This window comes from Drosophila subobscura, chromosome O, assembly GCF_008121235.1.
Source record: "Drosophila subobscura isolate 14011-0131.10 chromosome O, UCBerk_Dsub_1.0, whole genome shotgun sequence".
NCBI classification, from domain to species: Eukaryota; Metazoa; Arthropoda; class Insecta; order Diptera; family Drosophilidae; genus Drosophila; species Drosophila subobscura.
In genome coordinates, this window is record NC_048533.1 from 15,980,356 (window position 1) to 16,007,478 (window position 27,123).

The following is a 27,123-nucleotide window of genomic DNA, read 5'->3' on the forward strand; positions in this document are numbered from 1 at the left end:
AAAAATACCCACTAACTACGAAGTGGAGCCCTCCCTCTCCCGCGCTTATCAGTTGGAGCGGCAGCAGCAGCAGTGCTCTGCGGCTGAGGGGTGGGGCTAGGCCACTGCCTAGGCAGCCAGTCAGAGATTCCCGTGGAGATCCCGATAACATCTCTGACGTGTGTGCGCCCCATTGGCCGGAATCTGGGGGTGGGGGCTGTAGTTTTTGGACTCACCGTTAAATGCTGAAACAGCCACGCTCTCAATATGTTGGTTGCTACTTTTGGGAAAATGCCACGTTTCTTTTGGTTCTTTTTGCCGCTCGAGTCGTCGTCCTCCTCGCCGGTGCCCTCGCCACTTCCTATGCTGGCGTTGCTGGCGTCACCTGGAAAAAAGGGAAGAAGAATTTGGAAGAAGATGAGTACACTGCGCGCTCGGATGTGTTCTATGTGTTCTATGCCTATGCCTATGTCAATGTTGTCCCAGTTCCACACTCTGCCTCAGCATCCATGGGCGGAGGACAAGTCTCTGCTCTGTTGTTGTTTGCTCTGCTGGTTTATGGCTGTTTGTCAAGTGGGCATAAAATTACTTTACTAGCCATAACGATAATCATATGGATGACATTGTTTGTGGCTGCCGTTCAAGACACTGCAGGTCACCGCACTGGATCTCTCTGGCCTTAGAGTCAGTCTCTGCCTCTGACTTGCTCTTGGTCTTGTTTAGAAACAAAATTAATATTTGTCAGGGGTCGGCTGTTGGCTGTTGGCTGTTGGCTGTTTGGGGACTGCTGCTACTGGAGCTGATGCTGAAGCTGCTTTGGTAATGTTCGTGCATAATTTTTGGTTAATTTAAATTTTCCAGGCTTTTATCTTTTGTTTGCCTTGGCCAAATGCCTTTCCCTTCTAATACTCCCACCACTACTACCCGAGCATTTCCGCTTTCGGTCTTTGTTTTCCCTCTCATCATCATCATCATCATCAGCACTAGATCTCATTTTGGATTTTGTATATTTTTGTTTAATATTAAGTATGTTATTTGTGTGTTTACCTAAAGTTTTAGTTACACTTAAGTAACTCAAATGTTTCTCAAACAGGAAGCCCAAATCGCTGCGCAAATGCAAACAAAATAAACCAGAGACCCGAGCCCGAGCCCGAACGCGCTCCCGCTCCCACCCCAGCCTATCTGTGCTCAGAGATTGCATAATTTCACGCTCCTCGGCATACCCTTGGTCTGCATTCCATCCCCATCATCATCACCATCGCCATCGTCATCGCCCATGATCATCATCAGCCTCATCAGATTTCGGGCCAAAACAAATATTTCCCAACACCAAACATGGTGCGTCGCCTATGAGTGAGTGTCCAACTTGGTAGCAGCCATAAGGCCAGCCACTGCCACTGCCATTTCCTTCTTAGATCGCTTCGGTTCGGTTCGGACCTGGTGTTCCTTGAGTGGTTCATAAATTTTCCATGCTTTATCTTTTGCACAACACCTTTGGCATTTGCTTTCGCTCCACCTTCACTTTGGCTGCTTTTCATTAATTTTTCAGTTAACTCATTCATTAATTTTCACACTCTGAACGAAAAGTATGTGCACAGTAGCAGCACAAACACACAATCGGACTGCCACAGACGCAAACACGGACGGACGGACCTGGTGGCAGACTTCACGCCATTTTGCGTAAACCGGAAGTTCGTTTTGATTAATTTAGTCGCCGATGGAGACGTTCGCTCATTCGATCGGACAGTCGGGGCGGGGTGGAGGGGTGTGCATGATTTTCTAAACATACCATAAACCAAAAGCTGATGTTGGGCATACCAAATAAAAAAATAAAACACAACCAAACACAAGCCAGAAGAACATTCAACGATAAAGAGCAGCACACTGGATACCCTCTTGAACAAGTTCGGGTTGGGGGGAAAGAATTCTCATATTTGACCCGTAACAGAGCCACTAACCAAATCAGTGGACCCCACCACCGGAAAACCCTAGAAAAAAGCGCATTGCATTAAAAGTTGTAAAATTAATTTACCAGAAACACCCGAAAAAAAAGAAAAGGCCAAACAAAAGAAGTTCCCAAAACAATCACTTGTTGGACCCTTTCTAGCGCCTCACTCGCTCCACACCGCTCCGCTCTCTGGGCTTGCATAATTTAGCAATTATGGAAATGCGTCGCCCCCAATGAGATGGGAGCTGAATGACCAACCGAATCTGGCCAAATCGGAGAGCGAACCCGAGCAGGCGGAGGAGTCCATTACGGAGAGTGGCAGAACTCTCTGTGCTGCGCTCTCTCTCGCTCTCTCTGTCTCTTTCTGTGAGCTGCACTTTAGCCGGGCCAACAACGCATTGAGCAACTAGCTGCTGGCACTTAACAACTTCATTAAAAGTTGTTTATGATCCTCGAAATTGATTATTCCATTCGTACGGAAAGCGGAGACGAGGCTCCAGAGACGAGGCGAGTGGGGAGGAGGCCACGGAGGAGGCCACGGACTGTGGCACTCAAATCGCGACGGGCGCGCGCTTAAGAAAACATGAAATTGATTAATGCATTTGCCTGCAACATGGTCAGGAGATGGAGTTGCAAATGGAGTTGGGGCATCGACTGCGACTGCGACTGCGACTGCAACTGAAGATGGGCATGGGATGCCATGGACTGGGACTGAGACTGAGACTGCGACTGGGACTGGTGCAAGAGCCAGCCCCGGTATCTGCTGGTGATATGTAAATTCCTTCAAGTGGATTGCACTTTACGCCGACGACTCTCGATGCGCCGCGCCTTGCCTTGCCTTGCCGCCCCGCCTCTCGTCTTTCGTCTCTCCTCACTTTCAGCATTTCGAAGTAATTTCTGTGTGCGTTTTTTTGTTGTTTTTTTGGTTTGGATTGGTTTGGATTTCGGTGTGGTGTGTGCTCCCATTTCCATTTCCAGACCCAAACACAATTAATCTTTGGCAAGAGCCGCATCTTCGTCCCGATAGCCCTCCGCCACCGCCCCTCGATAGCCCCGCGACTGCTGCTTATTATTGTTATAATAACGATGTGCAAAAGCACTTGTGCCACTTGAGCGGCGCACTCGTGTAACAGGGAGATTAGTAGGACGGAGGCCCAATGTCCGCAGAGGATCGGTGCGTATCTGGGGTTGCCGCCACTGCCGCCGCCGCCAAGTGCCTGGGGATGGGTTTGGGATTCGGGTTTGAAGCTTTTTCCAAAGTGCTTTTCGCTGTACCCGCTGCACGGGCTGTGCGAGACGATAAAGCCGCTTGCATTTTTCTTTTAATTGAATTGTTAAGCGCAGCGCAAAACTTAATTAATTTCCACTATAACTTTGTCGACTTTATGGGGGCCCAACTCGAGCTCCCCCCAGCTGCCAGCCGCCAGCTACCAGCTTCTGGCTCCGATTCTGGCCGCCTCCCCCCTCGATTCCCAATAAGTTGTTGCTGCTGTTTCTTGGATGGATGGAGGGTGCAAGTGCGGGCCGAGGGGAGTGGGAAATAAATTTGATGCCGTCGCAATTTTCGTTGCCATTTCTATCGTGGGCGGCGGGGCTGCTTCTTGTGGCAAGCATTTTTATTTATTATTGGCTTAAAGGACGAAGGATGCAGGAACCAAAGACGCCATTTCAGAGCCAGACAGACAGACATGTGTGTCTGTGTTTCTGTGTATCTGTGTGTGTGTGTGTGTGTGTTTGTCGGTATTGTTGCAAGAAAATAGTTTCCACAGTTGTTGGTGGACTCTGTGCTCTGCTTGCCACATTTTCATGTTTGTTCTCTGTACTCCCTTTTTCCTTCTCTTTTTTCTCTGTTATATTTTTTTGTTGCCTTCTACAATTGCGCAAAATTCCAATTTGCAGTAAATTTTGCGATTTTTCCTTTATACGGACATACAAAACATTTTTAGTTTCCTGCTGGCTTTTCCTTGGCCTCCCTCTCCCTCTCCCTCCCTTCCTACTTTTTCCAAGGGAATGCAATTATAGAGTACAGCTGACAAAACCCCAAAATGTTTGGGGAAGAGAGCGGAGGTTGAGGCAAGTTCCTCGATTGATTAAGATTTCTGTGGAGCAAAACCAAAAGGGAACTCCTGCGAAATCCTCTTGGACTTCAATTAGGTAGCAAAATGTTTGTTTTTTATGTGGAATTCGAGGAATAAATGTACACAAATAAATATCTGCAGATTCTGCATTAAATTCAATAACAAAATGCACTTTCCGGACAGCAAAAACAAACAAATTGCTTTTCCAATGTACATATGTACAAGAAACAAACAGAGAGAATGAAATGGAAATAGAGAATGTTTTCCCCACTCTTCTCGCGTGGCAAAATATTTCGAAACTACTTGAAGGGGGGCAGGGCCGGGGGAAGTCGGAGCAGTTTTCAATTAGTTTTTAAATAAACTTTTCCCCACAAAATGAAAAATGCCAAATGCTCGGCTCTCTCCTGCCCCGCCACTCACCAAGAAAACTTTCCATTTTCCATCGAGTGTGAGTTTTTCCCATTTCAAACTGTTTTTGCGCCTGGCCCAGGCGTCTTTCAGGGGCCCCGGCATCAGGCATTTGTTTATACAAATCCATGCCAATCGTCTGTCAATCATTTTCCAATAGGAACGCACCGAACCGAACCGGGTTGGGGTCCGGGTACGGGCACCACAGAACATGGCGGAAGTCTGCTTAGGCTCATCCACATGGACCGGCCCCTGTGCTCGAGTGCTTTGCCGGTGCCTGGCACTGGTCTGGGCCTGGCCGTCGACCGACTAACAACTAATTGAGTTCTGCTTTAAATGATAATAAACAGCAGCCGGGGCAGGAACAACAGCAATTGTCTATTGGGGCACGGCGCTGGTACGTGCAGATTGCGACTTGTGTGTGCCGACTTGGGGTCGGGTCGGTAATTGAATTCAAAACATGTCAAAAGAAATCAGCCAGAAACGCCTTGGGTGGCCACTCCAGCAGCAGCAGCAGCAGCAGCAATGTTGGGTGAACGTTTGTCACCGAAGAGCTCCAAGAGGCCCAAGACCCATCCCAGCATCAGCTTCAGCTTCAGCTGCAGCTCAGCAAACACTTGAGCCAGCTGACTGCGTGTTGTGTGTGTTGGGCGCTGCTCAAGTGTAGGCAAAGAAGCTGCGCTTGAGCTGAGCCTCCAAGTTGAGCACTTCAGCAGCCACACACATGGCTTACGAAAGCTGAAGAAGAAAAGGGCGTCATCATCATCAGCTACACCAACAACTTGGCGATTGTCAAGTGGGTGGCTGACTGAACAGCAAACACTCGAGCCGGTATCCAAAGTGAGACCTCCAAAGGTGTTGGCGCGCTTATTAGCCACCAGCTCTGCCTGACCAGCGGGCCATGATTTATGTGCCTGCATTTGTTGGCTTTGACGCGTTTAATTGAATTGAATCTGTGGGCCAGCAGCAGTGATAAAGATCTGCGATTAATCTAACTTTAGTCGGGATCAGCATTGACAATTATGCGCGAGTGCACGAGTACACAAATGATCGGCCAATTAATAAAGCTCTAGCCAGAGTGTGAGTGTCGCGGTTGCGACTTAATTAAACATTGAATAATGTGCCACGTTGAACTCTGCTCTGATCGGGAGGCCAATTGGCATGATCTATTGACTGCAAGTGAGGAGGAGCAAAGCCCTCCAGTCTGTGCCATTTTGATGGTCAATTTTCATGTGCGAATCCCAGAAACAGGATGAATAAACTGCAAATTATCAGAGGCCACAGAATGATGATGGATCACCCAATCGCGCAACGCCATAAAACGGCAACAAGTCAATAAGAACAACAACAACCTCAGCTCGGTCAACCAGACTCCAAAGTCAATAGCAATTTTTGTGGCCATTTTTTTGTTGGAGGGATGAGAAGGGAGGAGAGGAGAGAGCTGGAGTGCAGCAGCACACACAAAAAACAGTTTGAAGTATTAACACAAAAGCCGCTTTGGCTTTTGGCTTTGCCCCGTCCCGTCCCGTGCTGTCCCTCTCCCCCGCCCGCTCCAGACTGATACGATATGTACGTGTACATATGGAGACGCTTTTTATGGAGGATTTGTGTGATCCGCTGCAATATTTTGAGCCCCGGCAAACCAGGCGAACCAGGCAAAAGCCAGCCAACGGCCACGGCCAACGGGGCATCATCATTGTCGGCTTGTTGCATTGTTTTGGGCCGGCAAACAACCAAACAACCGGGTGGAAAAAAATGAGAATAATAATAAAAATAATAATAATGTTGCAAAACAAAAAAAAAAAAATAACAAAAAAGCCAAAGCAAAGCTGTGGCTGGTAGTTGCTGCCGCTGCTGCGGGATGCTGCAACATGTTCATGCCTCATTATTTTCGTACGGATTTTTGCGGTTCGCTTGGATCATGAGAGGCCGAAGCAGCCTTGGACCCGTTGGATCTGGGACTCGACTTTGGTTCTCAGGCTGCTGATGCTGCTGCTGCTGCTGCCAATGTCTGGAGCTGGAGCTGTTCCATTCATTCAATAGGCTTACTTTTTGTGCTTTCCAGCCTCAAATTGCAAAAAGTTTATTAAAATTCCAAGCCAAGCAATACAGAAAAAAAGAGCCAACACATGTTTTCACGCCTACCCACAGAAAAAAGTCAAACCAAAAACATGGCTTAAGAGGGAGAGAAAGAAAAAGCTGTCGGAGGCAACCGCCTTATATGCAGATTAGCCATATGTGTAGCCCCCAGTCGAAGTCGCAGTCGCAGCCTCAAGTCGTCTCTCATTCCCTCCGCATACATATATGCAAAATCAAATTATTCAAATTCAATTATTGTCAATTTTATTTATTATTAATGCGCATAATTGTCAAATTTGCCAAATTTATGAACCTCTTTCGAGCGATACACACAGAGACAGAGACAGAGACAGAAACCCACCATACTCGTATATCGTTCATACTTGTACACATAGTAAGTAAGTGTGTATAATATCTGTCTGTCCGTTTGTATGTATAAGGGAGCTTTATGCAAATGCCAGGCACCGCAGATACCGCCTGGACAGGATTGTCTCTTTTTGCTTGGTGTGCGCCTCGCGCTCAATCCGCTCGAATTTATGAGACATGTTGAAATGCATCTCACCTTGATTATGTGGATGTGCATGTGCCCCCACTCCGACTCTGACTGCGACTGCGACTGTGACTCTGACTGGGATTGAAACTGAGCCTCGGACTGAGGTCTGAGCTGTGAGCTGTGAGCTCTGAGCTCTGAGGTCTCTGTGCTCTGAGCTGATCTGCCACCAAGGGAGTCGTTGGGTCTCTGCCATTGGCTGAGGTTTGTCTCGCAGCTCACAGCTCACAGCTCCGAAGATTAATGGCAGCGGGTTTAATTTGTTTTTGGGTGTTCTCCCCAGCGGAGTGTTAGGCTTCGGGAGTGGGCTGCAGCTCTGGGCTCTCGGATTCATTATTCTTTATGCACTCGCATTGACACCTTGCATGCAGCAGGGGAGTGCTGGAGCGGTGGAGTAGTGGGGGGTGGCCACAGGTGACTGACTTGAGCTGAATCTGACTCCATTTGACTTGGGCCTTGGCTCGTACCCTGATCCATACCTTCAGTCCCGACTCTTTCTGCTGTTTTTCTTTGCCTCTACTCGATGTATATTTTCTCTTCATTTTTTTCTTATTATTTTATACATGATATTAAGCAATTCATAAGCGTGTAATTTCGTTTATCGTACAACAAACGAACCACAAAACAGAAAAAAATCAGGCAACAAAAAATGGAATGTCTGCAGTTGATTTTTGACATCAAAATTGCAGTCGCGCCGCAGACAACGCGGCAAAGTCAAGGCGGGCCGGGCCCCACAGCACCAACGGCAACCCAGACAGACATTTGGGGATGTTACCCTGCTTCTTCCTCTTCCTCTTCAGCTTCCTTCCTGCCCCTTGGCACTTCCCCTGACTACTTCCCCGTTCTGCTGCTTCCTGGGTAGTCTTCTCTTTTTCCAATTTTTGTTTTTTTATTTTATTTTTTTCTTAATAACACACTGAAAATGTTTTTTTAACAGCATGGAAATTATAACGCATCAGTCACGAAACACGAAGACTACAACGAAACTTTGTATGTTGCACTCCCCCTCCCACACCCATCCACAGCCCCTCCCGGTAATTCCGCTGTGCATGTGAAAATCTTTCAGCGCCCAAGTGCAAAAAACGTTTTTCGCTCCTTCTCTCTGTGTGTCTGTTACCCCATTTTGTGCAGCTTTGTCGGCCATATTGGAGGGGAAAAGTCAGGCAGACGAGTGAGCGAGCGAGGGAGAGATATGACAGACAGAGAGGTACCACGCAGAAAGAGACAGCGAGAGGGCGAGCAAAAAAAAAGCGCACTTTTTACCATCCAACAAAATGGTTTATTAACTTGAAAAATAAGGCTCGGGGAAGGAAAAGTCATCAAAATAGAAAACTACAACAAAAAAAGTCTAGAAAAAATGTTCCGCATTCGTTTTCAGTTTTAGAATATGCAAATGAAGTGAAATAACAACAGAACAAAAACGGCATAAATTATAAAAAAGAGCAGAGACTCCAAATGAACAACAGAATCTAGAAATTCGATGGGAGATGGAAGAGATGGAGAATGGGATGCGAGATGAATCTCTGACTAGTGGGGGACCGCTCGGCAACTGTCTAATAATAATGAAATATTTCCAGCTCGAGTCCCAATATCAAGAGGGAAGAGAACGGAGCCCGCTTGTAAAGATATGTTTGCCGCTGCTGCTGTAGTTATTTATGTTCCATCCACTAATTTCGAATTTGAATCTTTTGCTGTGACCTTTCGTGCCTACCACGCCAGATCGATACGAGTGTGTGGATGTATTTCTTTTATTTTTCTCTTAATTTTGAAAGCGTATTAAATTACATATACTCGCAGAGGGAGATCCAGAGGCCCCCTGCCCCGTCCCCGGCCCCGGCCCCCTTAAGCGGCAACAACCAAATTGAAACAAGAATTTCAAGTATGTTTAACCCAAAACACAACACACACACAGGCACAAGCGAAACTCGGAATCTGAATCAGAAACCAAAACTGAAAACTGAAAACCGAACCGAGAGAAGAGTCAAAAACAGGCCTCCTCCTGTTCTGGCATGGGCATGCCTGGGCTTAAAGTATTTCACAGGAAATCTTCGGAAACGAAATGAAACGAAACGAAACCCCAGCAACAATATGTTCTACACATTTCTCTTCCCCGTCCCCGTCTCCTACCCTTTGCTCTTCCTCTTGCCCAATCTTCTTTCGCTGCTGGGTGTGTGAGAAATCGAAATCCCAAAAACTAAATCCTATAATGCCTTAAAGGGGCACACAGCACACACAGAGAGACCCGACCGAACCGAGCCGACCAACCGACCCGCACTCCTCACGCACGGCTACATTTTGAAATATCTCTCCCTGGATGTGTGAGTGTGTTCGGTTTTGGTATTTCTTTTTTTTGTTTCACATCCCCAGCCATGGCCCCCATACCATCATAGCATGCCCCAGCCCCAGCCCGAACGATTCCCTCCATTCAAAAGTCACAGGGCAGGCCCTGGCCCTGGCACAGGCACAGGCACCGTCACAGGCACAGGGCCCGAGCGTGCGCTCACTCTATAATAATGATAAGATGGCTCTTAATCAGAAAATTTATATGCCCCGGCATTTAGTTGTTCGTTCTCTCGGGCCTCACGCTCACGCTCACTCTCCCCAGCCAGAACTCAACTGGACGGATCCGAGCAGACTTGAACCGAACTGATGATGGGTTATGCTCGTTTATAATTATGGGTCCTGTCAGGGGCTAAATGAAAGCCGCATCTCAAACTCAAACTCACAAACTCAAACACTACAATTTTCAGTTTAGAGCCAGATAAAAGGAGCGAAAGAGAGATGCAGAGCGATGGACCTGCCTCCGTATGTCTTTCCCTGTCTTTGATGCTGAGTCTGCCATTTTGGGCCAAAAGTGGACCAAGGAACTTTCTGTGCCGGGGGCGTGTCACCTTCTTGCGCCTCCCGTTTTCATTTCATTCAAACAATTAATGAAAAAAAAATTAAATTTTATAAAGAGAAAACTTACCGCTGGCACTCGTTCCAAAGTTGTCTGAAAGTAGAACAAGAAGAGTGAGAATTAGATAATTATTTGCCCAAGAGCAACCTGTCTGTCTGTCCCACATAGCCCAGATACTTCTCAGCCCTAGCCACAATAAATCTTCCCGTATTTGCTGTGGCCCAGCGTAACCCAAACACACAAAACATTTCAAAAACCCAACGAAAAAAAGATTGAAAAATTTCGTGCAGACTTTGACCGCAAATTGTTGTAGTCCCACTCGCAGTCCCAGTGCCAGTGGTTTTTGTTGGATTTTGTCGGCTATAAAATATGAGATGTATATTCACACGCAGCATAGACCCAAGGGCAGGGCCAGGAAGGGTGAGAGCGTGAGCTGGGGCGAGCAATCAATCAAAACTATGTGAAGCCTGTGGAATCAGCGCCAAGTGTGAACCAGAAATATTTGGAGCAAATCAAATGCAGCCTCACTCCCAGTCCCAGCAAAAAACCAAAAAGGTGTAGTCCATTCGTTTCGTTTCGGTTCCAACTTTGTTATATACACTCGTATAAAAATTTTAGTTTATTATTATTTTTATTCTGTTCATGGCTGGGAAACCAACATCCATATATCTTCGGTTTTATTTTTGATATTTTCGCACGCAAATCATTTTGGAAGATTTTTTTGTGTGCTTGCGCCTCGGGCATTATGCAAATATCTCGATGGAGCTTAAGTATCTATAGAACATCCCATATCGGGCAGATCTTCAGGTGGGTTTTTGCTGAACTAATCTCTGGCTTAAGGCAGCGTCTCTCGTTCCCCGATCATTCGGACTTCGGCTCCTCGTCCACTTCCACGTTCACGTCTGGCGGTGTCATTTAGTCAGTTTGTAATGACATGGCTAAGAGTATTTTGTGAACTTGGTTTGTCTGCTTCCCTGCCCTCTGCCCTCCCATCCCAGCTCAATTGCACCGCTGGCATCTTCCATCTTCCATCGACCAGCTCCCATCTTCCCATCTTCCATCTCCATCTGCAGTGGACGCGTTCTTCTTGTCATTTAAGTCATCGAACACGCATTGGTACAATGTACATGGTGTCGGTGTCGGGTTTGTTGTCGTCTCTCCTTCTCCTTCCCCATTTCGTACTCCATCTCCATCTCCTGCCCCATGGCCATTGCTGTGTGTGGACGTCAGTGTCCTGGAACGGCCATTGCCAGCCAGCCAGCCAGTTCCCGTCTGCAGGCCCTGCTCCTGCTCCCAGCGCAGTTCATAAATAATCGTCTTAAGTTGATGGCAATGCGGTGACTGTCGACGATTGCTGGGTGGCACTCGCTGCAACTGATGGCCTGGCTCTATGGTTCTCAGCCTCGGCCCCAGCCGCAGATTAAGCCCGACTTCGATGGCCTGTCCAAGCCCTGCTTGAGTACTTAACATTGCATTTCGAAAATGAAAAGGAACAGCAAATGTACACGGGTATCTCTGTGCAGTGCAGTGCCCAAAAGAAAGCACAGACACAGACACGGGTAACCGTTCAGATATTCCAAAAACGTTTCAATGAATGTCAGCAACGCATTGCTTCAATTTTTTCACCGTCTCCCCAGAGCCGCGCTCTCTTAACTCGCCAAAAAAACAAAACAAAAACAGAAAACTGAAAACAGACGAAGAGTCAGCCAGCCAGCCAGTCAGCACTTTGGTCGTGTCTGATCCCATTTTAATATTCTAGATACTTAAATAAAATACGTGTCTGGCCTGGCCAACAAACGTTTATTGTTTGTTAATTGATTTCGCAGCAAAGTTCTCTGCCCTGCGCTGCTCTGCTCTGCTCTGCTCCTCTGGTTAAAATGCAAAGTGCAACTTTTCTCAAAATCGAAAACAAAACGAAGAGCGGAGCGGACCAGACCAAAGTACAGAGGAGAAGAAAGAAACTTTGCACAAGCCTCTGGCCTGAAACGAACTGAAACCGAACTGAACTTGTATTTGGTATGCAAAATTTGTTTGCCTTGCCTCTGGGCCAGGCCAGGCCAGGCCAAGTCATCTTCCTCCGCCTCTACCTCTGCTCCTCCTCGGCCTCCTCATCATCTGCTTTGGGGGCTTTGGCTTTGGCGTTGGCTGTTGGCTGGTGCTGCTGTTGGGGCTTTGGCTTTTGGGCGCAATTAATTTGCAGACAGCGAAGCAGCCTTGAGGCTGCCAACAGTTGACAATTGTCAAGGACTGCGACAACTTGGCGGCAAGAGTCAACGTAGCCGCTCGTCTGCCTCGGCGGCCTCGTCGGCCCGTGGTTGCTGTTGTTGTTGTCTACTTTGGCCTGACAGCTGACAGTCGGCGGAGACTCGACGGAGATACTTTGTCTCTGCGTCTTGGACTTGGGTCATTTAACGGTAATTACCAAAACGCTCTTCGCACAAAAAGCTTTCCGCGAAACAGAAAACTCTTCTCCGGCCGCCCGGTACGGATGGAAAGCGCTTGCTTGCCTCTTCTCGGCCAGCTTTTCAGACACCACCAAAAGCCAAACAGCCGCCGCTCAAGTGCCGACAAAGCCGACCAAGTGAAGCATAAAAACGAGGAGGAACGTTGTGAGACGCGTCTTAAGCCGCGTCACAACTCTTATACCCGGTACTCAGTACTACATCTGCAACTTAGCGGTTATTTGTCAAATTTTACATTTTCTCTTCATCTGTCATCTACATCAACAACACTACTCACGCCAACACGCTCCTTTAGCTCGCCACCCTCCCCTAGAGACACACACTGCAGAGTCAGGGCAGAGGCAGCGGCAGAGTCGCGGCAGAAGATGAGTCAGAGACGTGTCAGGGGAAGAGGCCTCTGCCACTGCGCGAAGCAGAGTGTGAATGAGAGAATGTGTAAAAGCAACAAAAGCTGCTGGACAGGGTGGGTTTAGCCACTGCAACTTAATTTCTTCATTGTGGCCATAATAATGATCCAATCTGATCCCAATTTGGTGATCAGATAGATATGGTCATTCCCTACGGAATGGCGTTTTTAGTTTTCTTTTATCTTTAAAATTGTAGATTTGGGAGGTTTTCGCCCTTTTGCGGGGGCGGAAGAGGGCGTGGCTCATTTTTGAAATACACTTGTAACAGTGTGAGCATACAGAAGTCTGGATGCAAAATTTGGTGGCTCTAGCTTTTATGGTCTCTGAGATCCAGGCGCTCAACAAGACGGACGGACAGACGGACAGACGGACGGACAGACAGACATGGCTCAATCGACTCGGCTATTGATGCTGATCAAGAATATATATACTTTATGGGGTCGGAGACGTTTCCTTCTGTGTGTTACATACAACCGTTATGTGCACAAATACAATATACCCTATTTACTCTTCGAGTACCGGGTATAATGAAGCACCCAAAACGAAGAAAAACCTTTAGAAGAGCAGCCAGCCAAAATGGAAGAGGCAGCAGCAAAGGCAGAAGGCAGCCACACGATTTTCCATTTGGCCCAAGCACAAACTTAGGAGAGAGAGAGACGAGACTCTCGAGCGCGACTCAAAGTCTATTTATGTGACTATTGAAGTGGGCCTTTCGGCTCTTCGGCTCTTCGGTTCTTCTGGCTGTTGCCTGCTTCAAAAATACGGTCCCAGCCAGCACACATTCTCCATAATATGTACTCCATCCAGCCTGAAGAGGCTGAAGCTAAAGCTGAGACTGTGCCTGAGACTGAGGCGGCTTTGGCTTTGATTTTTGCTTGATTTCTTTCAAAATCGGGCGGCTTCGGATCCGCTGAAGCAAAATAGAGATGCAGAGCAGAGTCGACTCGAGTCGAGAGTGGAGAATCTCGGTCTCAAAAATGATGCTCGACTTGTGGTTGTTGCTGTTGTTGTTTTTGTTGTTGCATGTGCATTGACTGTGACGCCATTTTCAGGCAGACAAGCCCAAGAGTGGAGCGTATGCAAAAGAGAGACTCTGACTCTGAGGTTGGGACAGGCCCAGGCCCAGGCCCGAACCGAACATGTCCAAAAGCAAACCGCCAAAAGGATAATCAGCAACAATTTAGTATTATTACACCACGTTCGAAGCCATCGAAGAAGCACCCAAGCCAGCTCAGCTCAGCTCGTCTGTGGAGGAGATGGAGATGGAGACTCAGAGGAAGGGAAGGTGAGGGAGCTGGAGGCAGCCACACAAAGTTGTCTGTCAGAGCGCGGGGCTTTCTGTTCTCTTTCCGTGCTTCGTTCTCCCTCTTTAAGCCGGGTCCAGGTCCAGCCCAGGCTGAGCTCTCAAGTATGCATTTCAAAGAAAATCATTATTATCGATGCGGCAAGGCAACGGCAACGACTCCATGGATTTGGCTGTGGCACAGGCCGCGGATGTGGATGAGGATGAGGAAGAGCCTCAAGTTTTACCTTTTGGTATTTTCACGTAGTCGTAGATTGAGTTTCAATGGAAAAATGATTTGCAAATTGACTTTAACGAATTGCTAGAGTGAGCAACCTGCTGCTGGGGCATATGGCATGCTTTTTTCTCTTCTCTGGTTTGCTTTTGGGCATGTTATGGAATTTTGATTACAGCATTTGCTGGCCCAGAGGAGAGCATCAGGAGGAGGAGGAGGAGCAGGAGATCGCCTCTCTATTAGAAAAGAGTTGAGGCTGAGGCTGAGGCTATGCCTGCATGTAATTGGCACGCATTTGGCTGGAGCCAGGGACTCTGAATACAATGCCAGTGCCGGGGAGTGGGAGTGGGAGTTGGATCCAACTGGGAGTCTCCTCTGGGCCACTGCCATTCAAAAGACAATCGAAGGCGTATGCCCGGGCCTGGCCTGGCCTGCTCTGAACACAGCCATGTCTGTCCCGATGCCATTTTGATGGCCATTTCATTGGCATTGGCCAAGTTTAGGGCCGCAGGCGGGCCTCAATGACGTCGACGTCTGATCCATGGCCGATCCATGGCGGCCGCTATCAGCCAGCCGCACTCTCCGAACCAGTTGCTGGACTGAGACTGAGACTCAGAGTCAGACATGGACTGGGACTCCACTCCACGCCAGATCCCCGGCTGTTGGTTGCTTTTGGCCGTTGGGCGATGCCAGTTCGTATATCATTATAGAAATTACCTACTCTCTGCTCTATGGCAGCAGCAGCACCACCACCAGCAGCAACTCCGGCAACAGCAGCAGCAGCCATTGTTAGTATTTTGCCATTAACGTTAACTCTTTGGCACAATCTGAGCCGGTTGATCTCTTGTTGGCCGCCACATCGATGGGGCAGCAGCAGAAATTAAAAGCAGCCAACCACCAACCAACAAAAAGGCAGCAGCCACAGCCCAAGAGGCAACAAAAACTGTCAAGCGGAAGGCAAAGGCCGGGCACAAAAAATTGATGTTGTAAATTATTGAAATCTAATGGAAACGTTGACGTCAGTTGGTCGCCTGATGATACCTCAAGTCAGCTGATATCAGTGGTACGCTTAGCAGCAGCAAGACAGTTACAGAGATACAGAGAAAGGAAATACTTACCAGGACTACCAAGGAAGACTGAGGAATACAGTCGCCTGGAGGCGTCTGCGTTGCGAGCATCGGCAGGTGAGGACCATTCTCTTCGACACCATCGTCCTGCAAGAGACAGAAAAAGCCGCGCATAAGTATTGCGAAAGAATCTGATATGTTATTTAGCTTAAGAATAGAAACAATGAAAGAAATTAGTTCCCGCCTAAGGTATTAAGGTGATCGAAACTCGTTTTAAAAGTCCATTAAGAGCAGGGGAATTCCATGAACAAAAGCGATTCACTGTGTTTCGGAACTGTGTATATTTGTGTATGCCAAAACATAAATTATATGTCCACAAATTAACCTGAGGCTTCGCAACTTGTCCAGAAATAAAGTCCACACAATTATTAATTCAATTTTCCACGTAGCCAAAGCCTTTCGTAAGTGTACTAACACTCATACGTAAGTATACTCCAGGCAAAAGGCATCCGCAACAACATTAAGATCTTAAGCCACTCTAAGCCACACCGACTGACTGACACAATTTGCCACACTTGTCAACTTAATGCCTCTCCAGCGATATTGACAGCACGCTGAATATCTTAAGCCAACGCATATCTCTCCTCCATATTCATATTTATGTTCATTCTCGTATGGATAAGGTGCGACTGGCGGTCTGGTGACCGAGGGGGAGTAAGTGGACGTACGGAGAATAGTTGTCTTCGCTTTCGTCAAACGCCTTTCGTTGAGTGACAGGTGCGCCTACAACTGCAGCCCGAAAAACCTACTCCCATAATCTCCCAATGAACCAAAAAAGAAAACAAAACCCTCCATTCAATGCCGTTGCTAAGGCAATGTCGCTCAAGCCCCAGCCATCCCCCCTTGTGAGTCAGCTGCGTGCCGCTTATCAGAAATCGGCCTACCATGACCACAAATATATACTCACATTCATATATATTCGCCGTATACTCGTGTATTTATAAGAACCTCCTCAATGGACACTTTGCAGGCATAAAACTTTAAATGAAATACGTAGTGTCAAAAGAACGGGCGGGGAAGAGCGAATGAAAATGGCGCTAATAATAATTTGGTTTATTGGCTTTAAAGCACAATGAAGACGGCCAGAATAAAGAGGCGGAAAGTGGAGGGGCGTGCCACACCGACAACGAGGGTGGGTGCGAGGCGAGTCGAGTCGAGTCAACCCCCGGCCAATCTGCACGGCAATTTCTATTATTTTTTTAAGCACTTTCTTGAGCTCAACGACGGGGGCAGACGCACCTTTATTTAAATTTCTTTCTTCTTTCATTTTTTTCTGTCCAGCTCCAGAAGAAGAATGGTGAGAGGGGGTTGCAGGGGGCAGGGGCCAGTCTACGCTTCGTTTTCCTCTTAATGGGCAATTTTCTTGGTAGTAAATGGGCACGTTTTATGAACGCTTTTGTGGGGTGTTTATGGCGGGCGGGGATGGATGCCGACTGGAGCCAACGCCAATGCCAACCCCCTGGCCGAGCATCGAGCGATGGGCGTGCGCCCAGTGCAGAGTACCGAGTTCGGAGTGCCGAGTGCAGTCCGCGGCAGGGTTGACAGCCGCTCTGCTGTTTTAATGGAACATTAAATCGCCACTGACACTGCACCTGTCCAATTAAAATGTAACATAATCGCAACGAAATAAATTTAAAATGCAAGCCAAGAACAAACCAACAAGCAGCAAATCAATAATAAAATTAATAGAGTTTTCCTTGCCACTGCTGCTGCTGCCAACAAGAGCGGCAACAAAACAACAACAACAGCAGCAACAACAACAACAGCAGCAACAATGAGACACCGAAAAAATTGTTCGCACATAAATCTTTGCACTAAAAAATTTTATTGTCGTTTTTATTGTAAAGAAATAAAATAAAAATAAAAAGCAAAACAAAACAAAAGCAGAAGCAACAACAAAATGAGACAGAGCAGAGCCAAACAGTCTGCGGCTGTATGGCGGCGGCTCTCTCAGAGAGCACTCACACACACACTTGCATGTGGCGATGCTGCTCGCTCTCACTTCTCACTCATTTCCCCTGACGACTGCTGCTTTATCGTATCGTAAGTTTGCTGCTTACGACCAAATATCGTAAGAAGGCAGCGCCATTTGCTTTGGCGAGCACGCCGCGAGTGTGAGTGGGACAAAGCTAGTGAAGAGGTCCAAGGCGAATTGGCAGAGCGAATTGAAATGCCAGTCAATGAGAGGAAACTCCTCTCCTCTCCTCGTTCCCGCTGCTGTTGCTTGCTTCGAGCCAAGTTAATGATTTTCGTTCAGACTGTCTTGACTAATTCGATTTTGGATGAGTTTTGTTTTTTTCCCTACGGTTTCTTATGCAATGTTAAATCAATAAACCAGCGGATTCGGCTCGCTTTAACCGGGGAACAAGCTTGAAAAATTCACTCAAATGTAAATGGTCTTCTTTAATATAAAATATTCACTTTTAATTTAAAGTTGTTGTTTTTTTTAGACAAGCAGAAACTGCCACAGTTGATTGGTAAACAACGAGAAAGAAGTCCTTGGTGGTTTTTATGTTTTAATTTTTAAACATTTCTTTGTTTATGGCGCTTTTAAATGTCACAATTCTCAATTTTGGGAAATGTGCTAAAACATTTATTGTTTGCCTGTTCCCTCAAAATGTATTTTAAATTATCTTTCTTTGGCATTTTGTTGTTTCTTTGTAGCTTTTGTTTCTCATTTCTTGTCGCTAGTTTTTGTTTCTTTTTTTATTTGCTTTTTAGCCTTTTGTCGGTGAAACGGTTTTCAGTTTCTATTCTTAGTGGCACTATTTTTGGTGGCGACCCCATTTGCCGCTGCCTCTAGCTAAGTGTATACTTCTCTGCCTCTCCCTACTCTTGCCACCCCCCTCTCACAGACAACAACGCCATGCATTGGGTATCTCTTGGGTGAAGTGCCTGTGGGGCTGATAAATGGCGCTTAGGCATTGATTAGATGCCAGCCAGTCAGCCAGCCAGCCAGCCTGCGGCAAGAGCAACAGCCAAATGCATTTGCCTTATCACCAATGCACTCCACAGACACTGGCACACATTATAACCGACACCCATTACCCTGGCCCATGTGCCACTACTGCCCGTGCTCCCCCAACCCATGCTCCCCCTCCACCACTCACACACTCTCCCATGAAAAGAAAAACACAACAGTCGAAACGAAACGAAACGAATTTTCCATTTTCCATAGAGTTCTCCTCCTCCCCCTCCCACTCTGCACCCCACAAAATGCCAGAGACTCTTCAATTCTGTTCCGTCTGTGTGTGTGTTGTGGATGTCTGTCTGTCCGTGTGTGTGTGTGTGCCCCTGTTGTGTCTGTGTGTGTGCTTAGATAAAATTGTGTTTCGAAAGTGACAGTTGAAATGATTTATCACTTGCCAGCGACTGCAAGGCGCAAACGCCAACGCTGCCCTACCCCGCCCTGCCCCGGTCCCACAGCACCCCCCTTCTGCCCACTGGCTGGCTGTCGTCAAAGTTTTTAGCACAAGCTCGATGCTCCTCACCCCCTCCGCACCCCCTTGCCCACAAACACACTCCGGCACCCCCGCCTCCGCCCTCGCCTTCCTTCCAAGGCATGTTTGGCATTTTTGTGTAGAAAAATTGAAAATTGCTTTTTTCGTCAGCAGCCGCCACAGCGCGTCCCCTTCCCACCCCACTCCCATGCCCCGCTATCAGGGGCAACTTCATCTTTCCAATTTTCTACTATTTGGCTTTGTGCCCCTCCAGGTCCTCATCCTCTTCCGCTCTCTCGACCCTCACTATTGTTGTTCTTGTTGTTGTTATCTGTGAGTTTTTCATATGAAAATTTAATTCCGGACTCGTGGCCCCCCTCTGCCAGCCACCTACTGCCCGTCCCTCCATTCCCCCACTCAGTCATTTCCCATGCGAGCTAATTCAAAAATTTTTGTAATTTTTTCGCTTTGCTCTTTTGGAATTTTTGCAATGCGCGACAAAATGATTTATGTCGCTGCCTGGGCGAAATTAAAAATATTACAAAAAGCACCAGCAACAGCAATGCGAACACATTTAAATAACATAAAAAAATACATATACATATGTACATATATAATATATATGCAAAAAGGAGATGGAGGTGCAGGGAGAGAGTGAGTGAGATACATTTGTATATTGTGTCACTTGAAGCTTTAAAACGAAATTGTTGCCGTGTGGAAATTTACGCTGGCTTTTCTCAGTTTTTATGCCCAACAATTTCGAACAAGAGCAGAGCAGAGCATGGAACAGCAACAGCAACAGCAACAACAGCAACAAGCGGCAGAAGCGACAAAAAGTTAAAATAAAATACATAAACCGCAACAATTTTTCAACATTTTGCACGTGTAAATTTTCCAATTGGCTGAACGCGTTCGCCAAATGAATGCAGGGAGGGAATTCGTGGAGGAGAGGGAACGAGTGCTGCAGAGTGGAGCGAGGGCGGGCAGGGAGAGTGTAGAGTGTAGAGCGAGTGAGTGGGCGGCTGGTTCGCTGCTGGGCGTGTCTGCTTTTATGAACCATCTGATGAATCCATTTAGTCAATTCTTGAGGCAGGTGCTCCAGCAGGCAGAGTTCGTCAGGGGAGACAGAGAGGGAAGCAGACACAGGGGAAAGCCGCGAGCAGAATTATGGCGGAATATGAAATTTGCATTGACATGGCAACCTCTTAGGGTTGCTCCTGTGCTCCTCTAGAGTGAGTGACCAGTATGTGCCTCTCCCTCAGTTCACTCTGCTGGGGTATCTCGTCTGGAAATTTGCATTGCCGTCGGCAGTTTTCAGCCCGCGTATTTCTGGCTCTGTTTCGACCAAGAGACATGTGCAGCCAGAGTTATCTTCATTTATACTGGAAGATTCAACTTGATTGTCGGAAATGTATGCCATAAGTTATGGGTCAGTTAAGGTTACTATGAACAGACATTTAATTTCTTGGATTTTACAAGTAAAGATACGGCAATCACTTCCCAGAACTAGCAATTTAAAAATAAAATTCAACAAAAACTCAACAAAAATCCAACTTTTGTGAATGAATTTTTTTGGGGGCTTTTCTTTGCATCTGATAAGATAAGCATGGATTAGATTAATTTTTAAGTCAAGTGGGCCTTTTACTTCGAGGCGTACCTCTTGGGTATTTCCCGCTGGCCCTCAGCGTAATTACAAAGGTAAAACCAAATTTTACTATTGGCATTTCGTCTGTGCAATCTCTTTTTTTTGCAATCTCCTCCATTTTTACTCATTTTTCGGGCTTTTTGTGTAATTATTCACATTCCCAAAACGAATTTTGTGATGCAGTTTTGCGCCGGAAGGTTGACTTGCTTTACGAGCAGAAAAGAGTCAAAAACCAGAATAGTTATCTGTGTATTTTTTGTTGTAGTTGTTGGCCGGCATTTTCCGTCGCCATTTTCAGAGCATTTTCCATGTTTTATTTTTGTTTTGTTTCTTGTTGTTGCTCGGTTTTTGTTTCAATTTAAATGAAAAAGCTTTTCGCGCATAGTTATAAAAATAATGGCTGGAACTCAACGAAAGAGACAGGCATGCAGAGAGCCAGACAGAGATAGGCATACACTCGTAGTATATATAGAAAGCCAGTTCTAATGCATTAAACTCGGATAAATGGATTTAAAAAAGGTTTTGGCTCGCTTTCGGCTTTAAAGGCAATTTCTGTCTCTGTTCGTTTTTCCCATGCACAAATTCAATAAAACTAAAGGGCCACACCTCGACACAGAACCACAGAGAACACTCGGCCCTGAACATGACTTGTAACTTAAGCTATGCAATTTTTGTGTCCCCCCTTGGCACTCCCCTCCACTCGCTCTGGGTGTGTGTCATCAGTTTTGGCGACATCCTCGAGCCACATATCGCTTTACACTTGAAACGAATTTGAAAGTCTGGATCGAGCAGCTCGTAACTCTTGTCTCGCTCTGCCCCGACCCCGTCTTAGCCCCCACACATGTAGCTACCCCTCTTCTCATCCCCCCTCCGCCCGCTCACAAGCTTCATTGGCGTTCTTTATCTGGGCGAGCTGGGCCGCGACTAATATAAACGTACAATGGACCAACTTAAGCTGAAATGACAGTTGCGACATGTTTGCGTAGGCGTGTGCGATCTCTCCCAGACGGACGGACAGCGGGAGAGACCTGGGGACAGACGCACTGAAGGAATGAACGACCCAAGGAGGCAACCAGTCAGCCCAGCCGACACCATCAAATGTTTTGGTATTAATTTTTCTTGCTGTTGCCTTTTGGCATCTGGTGGTCTCCTCAGTCTCTCCTCTCCACTCCTCTCTCCTGCTGCCTGACAATAAACTTTATCGCATTCATGTGAATGCACTTTATGACACCTAACCAGTCGCAGAAAGAGACAGAATGAGAGAGGGAGAGGGAGAAACTCGTTTACCTGCCCGTAATTTCTGTGGCCGTTTAAAGACCCAACAAAGAATCTGCTGGAATTCGAGGCGATTTTTGCACGACTGATTTGAATTGAAAGACTTTGATGAGTTCTCTATGTGTAACGCACCCCCCCAGCACGAGTGTACATACATAAATATGTATGTATGTATATGTAACTGTAAGTATGTATAAGAAAGGTTATTTTGTGGTCGTCTGGCTGGCTCGTGACTCGTGCAATTTCAGTCGTCCGTTTGACGGTCACGTGACCCTAATAAATCACAGAATTAATGTTACGTAAAATGGAGTTCGCTTTCGGCTTTCGACTGTGGGCTTTTCCTTGCCCCGGCTCGGACTCGGACTCGGACTGCAATGTCCTGGCAGCAACCACCGTCGAGTGGTTAAACTATGCCAGCCGGAAATTGAAAAACGTTTGCGGCATTTCTGATAAGCCAGAGGACGAATGTTGCTCCAACTTAAAGATCAACTGGTAGAGCCGTTGGTTTATAAAGCATATTTTAAATTGTTAACCAACTCAGATGAGACCCTCACACATACACACAACAAGAGACAAGGACAGAGTGAGAGAGAGATAGCTGGGAAGCGCCAACGGCAAGCGACAACATTACGGCCATTAAAAATACCCAAAACGACAACGACAATTTCCTCATTATCGTAAAATTTATTCAAGCAAAATAAATTCATTGGTCGTTAACCTTGACACTGGTTTTTCTTTTTATTTTGTACTCTCCCTCCCTCCCACTCACTCACTCTCTCTGTCTCTCTGGGTGAGTGTTGCTCGAGTGTGTGTGTGTGTGTGTGCTGTCTTTTGTGTGCGCATAAAATTCATGCCATGACGCGTGTTAAATAGTCGCTGTCATTTGTCGACAACTGGGGAAAACTTTTCAGAGCTCAGAGCTGTAAAATGATTTTCGCAGACCAAACCAGACCAGGCCAGGCCAGGCCAGGCCAGACATGCTGGCCCAGACTGAGAGGGTTGCGGTGCGAGGGCGATAGGCTCAAGATCGCCTTGAGTAAGACTACATTAAATAAAGGCAGCAGACACACAAATTGAGATTACAGGCAGAAAAGCGGCAGAAAGAGAACCAAAACTAAGCATGACTTTCATTATTTTAGGCAGGCCACACTGAGCTCTCGCTGTATAGGCAGAGTAATCCGCACTACCAACAAAATAACACAAAAAAAGCGAAAAGGATATTACGCCTGTAAGTGTGCTACAATAATCAATAAGTGTATGGGGAGTAGGCACGTTTGTGTGTGTTGTGTTGCCGCTTGACTGCGTTTTAGGCTGCCAGACACACACACAAGCACAGAGAGAGTGCGAGCGAGAGGAAGGGTGGGAGAGACTGTTGGGTGATTTGTCATGGGCCTGCCGCGAGTTTTGGGAGTCTCCATTGCACCCAACGGTTTTTCCAGCTCAGAGACGGCATTTGGTTTGTTTTGTTTGCTATTGCTGTTGCTGCTGCTGCCGTCTCCCCTGGGCTGTATTCGGGCTTAAAGTGTTAATGTATCTCATATTGGTGTGTGACAGCTTGGCATTGTTCTGCTTGTCTGCAAGGGACTCCCGCTTTGACTGGCTGTCTGGCAGGGAAATTTATGCACCGAGTTTCGGCGTGCCCCGAACTTGTTGAATTGCATTCCAGAGAGAGCGAGAGATGCTTGTCTCAAGATTTATGGGCCTATACCTGAGCAAAACAAATCCCCCCACAGACACCACAAATTTAAAGCAGTCTTGGAGGATTTCTTGCAGTTAAAGCTATTGAATGAAATTCTGTGATTCGCCTTAAGCGTTCGACATTAGCCATAAAAGCAATTCATATGCAAAATGGAGACTCCAGGACTCAATATCCCATATATAAATTATGGACCCGAGGAGTCCTTAGCAGCGACAGAAATAGGATTCCTCCCTGGGCCATGGGCAAAAGGGATAAATAAAATAAAAAAAGGCAAGAAGAAAACCATATAAAATGAAGGAAAGCTTTTTTTCATCCCAAAAGCTAGCAAAGCAAAGCAAGGCATGGCAAGTCCTTCTCTACTCTCGTGGAGTGTGCTCGCTCGAGTGTGAGTGTGCGGCAGCTGTCTGTGTGCGTATTGGCGAGGACTCTAGCTTCAGCCCCGACCAACTCCGACTCCGACGTCGTTTGCGGGCTCCTCTCCTCCATGCCACCGCCTCGTGCCCAGCTCAGTGCTGTCGTCGTCGTCGTCATTTCGTTCTTTATATAAAACCGAGTCGAGCACAGCCAAGGAGAATGCTCTCTGACACACACACACACACACTTACACACACAGGACAATATAATGTTGTTGCTTTTTTCTACTTTCTTTTTTTTCTTCTTCTCCCTGCTATTTTTCTACATTTCTTTTATTTCCAGTCAGCAGAAAAAATTCTTATACACAAGCTGCGTTTGTCAGAGTGTGTTCGTGTCTGTCTCTCTGTGTGTGTGTGTGTGAGGAAAAGCTCTCTTGCCATGTGTGTGTATGTGTATGCGTGAGCTGGAGCAGTCAGCTCAGTTTTCTTTTGAATGATTCGATGATTTTAAGCGCCTGCGTTATATGAAAACCAATCGCATCAAAGCACCCCATTAAATTTCATCGTCAGGCATATATCCTTGCCACACTCGCACTCACACTTAGCAACACACTCTCACACACACACACACACTCATGCAGGGAGACGTGGGTCCTGGCAGCTGCTGCCACTGTGCTATGACTCCTGGGTGGCTCTTGGCCATGTCTGCATCTACGTCTGTCTAAGCCGCCCAAGGCAATGTTTGCTATATGCCAGGGAAATCCGTCAGAAAGCGCAGCCGCTGCAGCTGCTCCGCCAGCACCAGCAGCAGCACCTCCCTCCGAACCGCACACCCCGTCATTCCTGCATAGTCCAGGGTGGTAAGGCAGCTTCTCTGTCCCATCATCATCATCATTATGTGCTGACGGCGTAAATGGCTCTATCAGCACATTGTGCAGCGCCTTTTGGTGGCACTGACATGTGGCAAGGCCCCGCTCAGCTCAGCTCGATACCAGCTTAAAGTTGCATATTTTTGGCCAATTTAAAGTGCTCTTAATGGCTTTATGCTGTGTTGAGGAATGGAAAGAACGAAAAAAAAAGAGAAACTAAAATGCCAAGTCATGGTGGGATGGGGCTGGGCTCGGGGCTCGTGGCTCGCTGCTGGTGTTGGGATACTGTCGTTAGTTTTATATACTTTCTATATGCACATAGTCACAGTCTATCACAGGACAGAGACGCCATCTTCTGGCTCGGCTTTTGCTTTTGCTTTATTTGCAGTGGGTTCTACTCCATCTGCCCGCCGACGACCAAGGCCCCACCTCCAACTCCGGCTTGGATTCTTGCTTTCTTTTATTCTGCTATTCCCGCACTCCTTCTATCCTCCCTCCCTCCCTCCCTCTCTCTCTCTCTCGCTCAAGCTTTCCTTCTTTTTTTTTTATGGCAAACATTTAATGGGTTTTTCAGAAAATTGCATTTTCTTCTTTGGCACTCTTTAGCCTTTTTGTTTAGCTGCTACTTTGCAGCAGCGGCAGAGGAGTCGACTCTGCTCGAGTCTCAGATGGTCCTTCTGCTGTTGTTGTTTTTGTTGGTGCTGGCTGCTCATGACCATGGCTGCCATATTAGATTTTGAATGCATTTCCGCTTTTTGCCGCAGCGAGCAAAACTTTTGTTCGCCATGTTGGCTCTGCTCTTCTCTCATTCTTCTCTCTCTGTCTTACTTCCAGTGTGTGCAAGTGAGTGTGTGTGTGCTGGTTTGGGTATATTTTCCACTGACTGACAGCTGTGCAAATGGGCGGCAACAAGGACGAGGCGCGTTGCAAGTTTGTCTATCCTTTGCCGCTCTTCTCCGCTCCACTCCACTCTGCACCGAGTGGGAGTGTGTTTTGGTTGGTTTAGTTGGCTCTTGGTTGGCTGCCTGCCTAGCATCGGTCTTCCGGCCACCCGTCTTCCATCTCCCATCTGCCATCTCCCGGCTACCAGCTCGTGTTTCTGGCTGCATTAAAACTTTGTTTCATTTTCCCAATGCCTGTGTCTGTGTGTGGGTGCTTTTCCTTTTGCTTTTGTTTGATGAAAAAGTCCAAGTTGTTGCGCAAAAGTTTTTATGCAAGTTTTGCTATTTTGGCAAATGGATATCCTTCTGCCACTGCTCCGCCTCCGCCTGCGCCCCCGCCTCATACTCCTACTCATTCTCCTCCGATCAAGTTGTGGATGTTGTTGCTGTGCTATCTATCCGACTTGTAGGAAAGTTGGTCATGTATACGGATACATAAGTATGTATATATCCGACGCTTGCTATTGGCATTTCTAGACTCCAGTCGACTGGGGGCTTAATCAAACTTTTGCTCCACCGGCAATTGCACTCCGCTGGGAATCAGCTAAAGTTTGAGTTGGGGAAAGCATTTAACCCGATGAATTAATGTGAAATTCCTGTCTGTCACAAGAAGCATGCCTCTCCACACACCTTCCAGCTATGCCACACACACACTCACACGGAGAGAGCGCAACCAGAGCGAAACAAAAAGTGCTGCATAGCTCAGGGCGCTGGATGCATATATGCAAATGAAACAAGCATTCCACACATTCCCCCAGACAGTCAGGCAGAGGCCATAAAACGTCAAGCACCAGACAAACACAAGCACCCAGACACGGACAAAAAGCTGGTAACGTTTCCAACCCGTTTTTCGTTGACCAAATTAAAAAGCCATTTAGGAGTAGGCCCACCAGAAACAGACAAGAGACAAATTTCCATTCAAAGTTACCTCCGAGGTGGCAATTATACATCGATGGCCGAATAATTTGACTAGAGAAAAGCGAGCACAACCGGTCCGTGGCTCGACGGGTGCTAATCAAAGTGTTTCGTTTCGATTCGGGGGGAATTTCATCGATTATGCGACAAGCGACAGCAGTTCGTCTATTGAATTGATCCGAACTACGAGTTTGAGCAACTGTGAAGCAGATCTTAACGATTTTGAACGGCACTAAATCTTCAAGGACAGGCGCACCAGCGCCAGCGCCAGCACCGGCAGCAGCTCCGGCAGCCCAAGCAACTTGCCAAGCAGCAGCTGAAGTGAGTTAATCATCCATGATTTAACGATTCGTAGACCATTTAATTGCCATTCAGACCCAGACATGACAGCCGATCGGTGATTAAAACTAAACAAGACAAAGCGGGAGAAACAGAAACAGAAACAACAGACACATTTTTTGTTCACTTTTAACGACTTGACAAAGTCATTTAAGGAATTTCTTTGGACAATTTTTGACGCACCAACAAGTTT

General features: G+C 46.9%; 1 protein-coding gene across 3 annotated transcripts in view; it reads right to left on the bottom strand.

The window, feature by feature from the left end:
- The window catches only part of LOC117898337 (homeobox protein homothorax), a 110,310-nt gene that overhangs the window by 10,192 nt on the left and 72,995 nt on the right, over positions 1 to 27,123 (bottom strand). For all 3 annotated transcript variants that reach the window (XM_034807662.1, XM_034807661.1, XM_034807663.1), the window contains exons 9-11: positions 15,446 to 15,541; positions 10,011 to 10,034; positions 216 to 364 (exon numbers count right to left, since the gene is read on the bottom strand). In XM_034807662.1, coding sequence (XP_034663553.1) covers positions 216 to 364; positions 10,011 to 10,034; positions 15,446 to 15,541 — 269 coding nt within the window. The remainder of the gene's footprint in view (positions 1 to 215; positions 365 to 10,010; positions 10,035 to 15,445; positions 15,542 to 27,123) is intronic.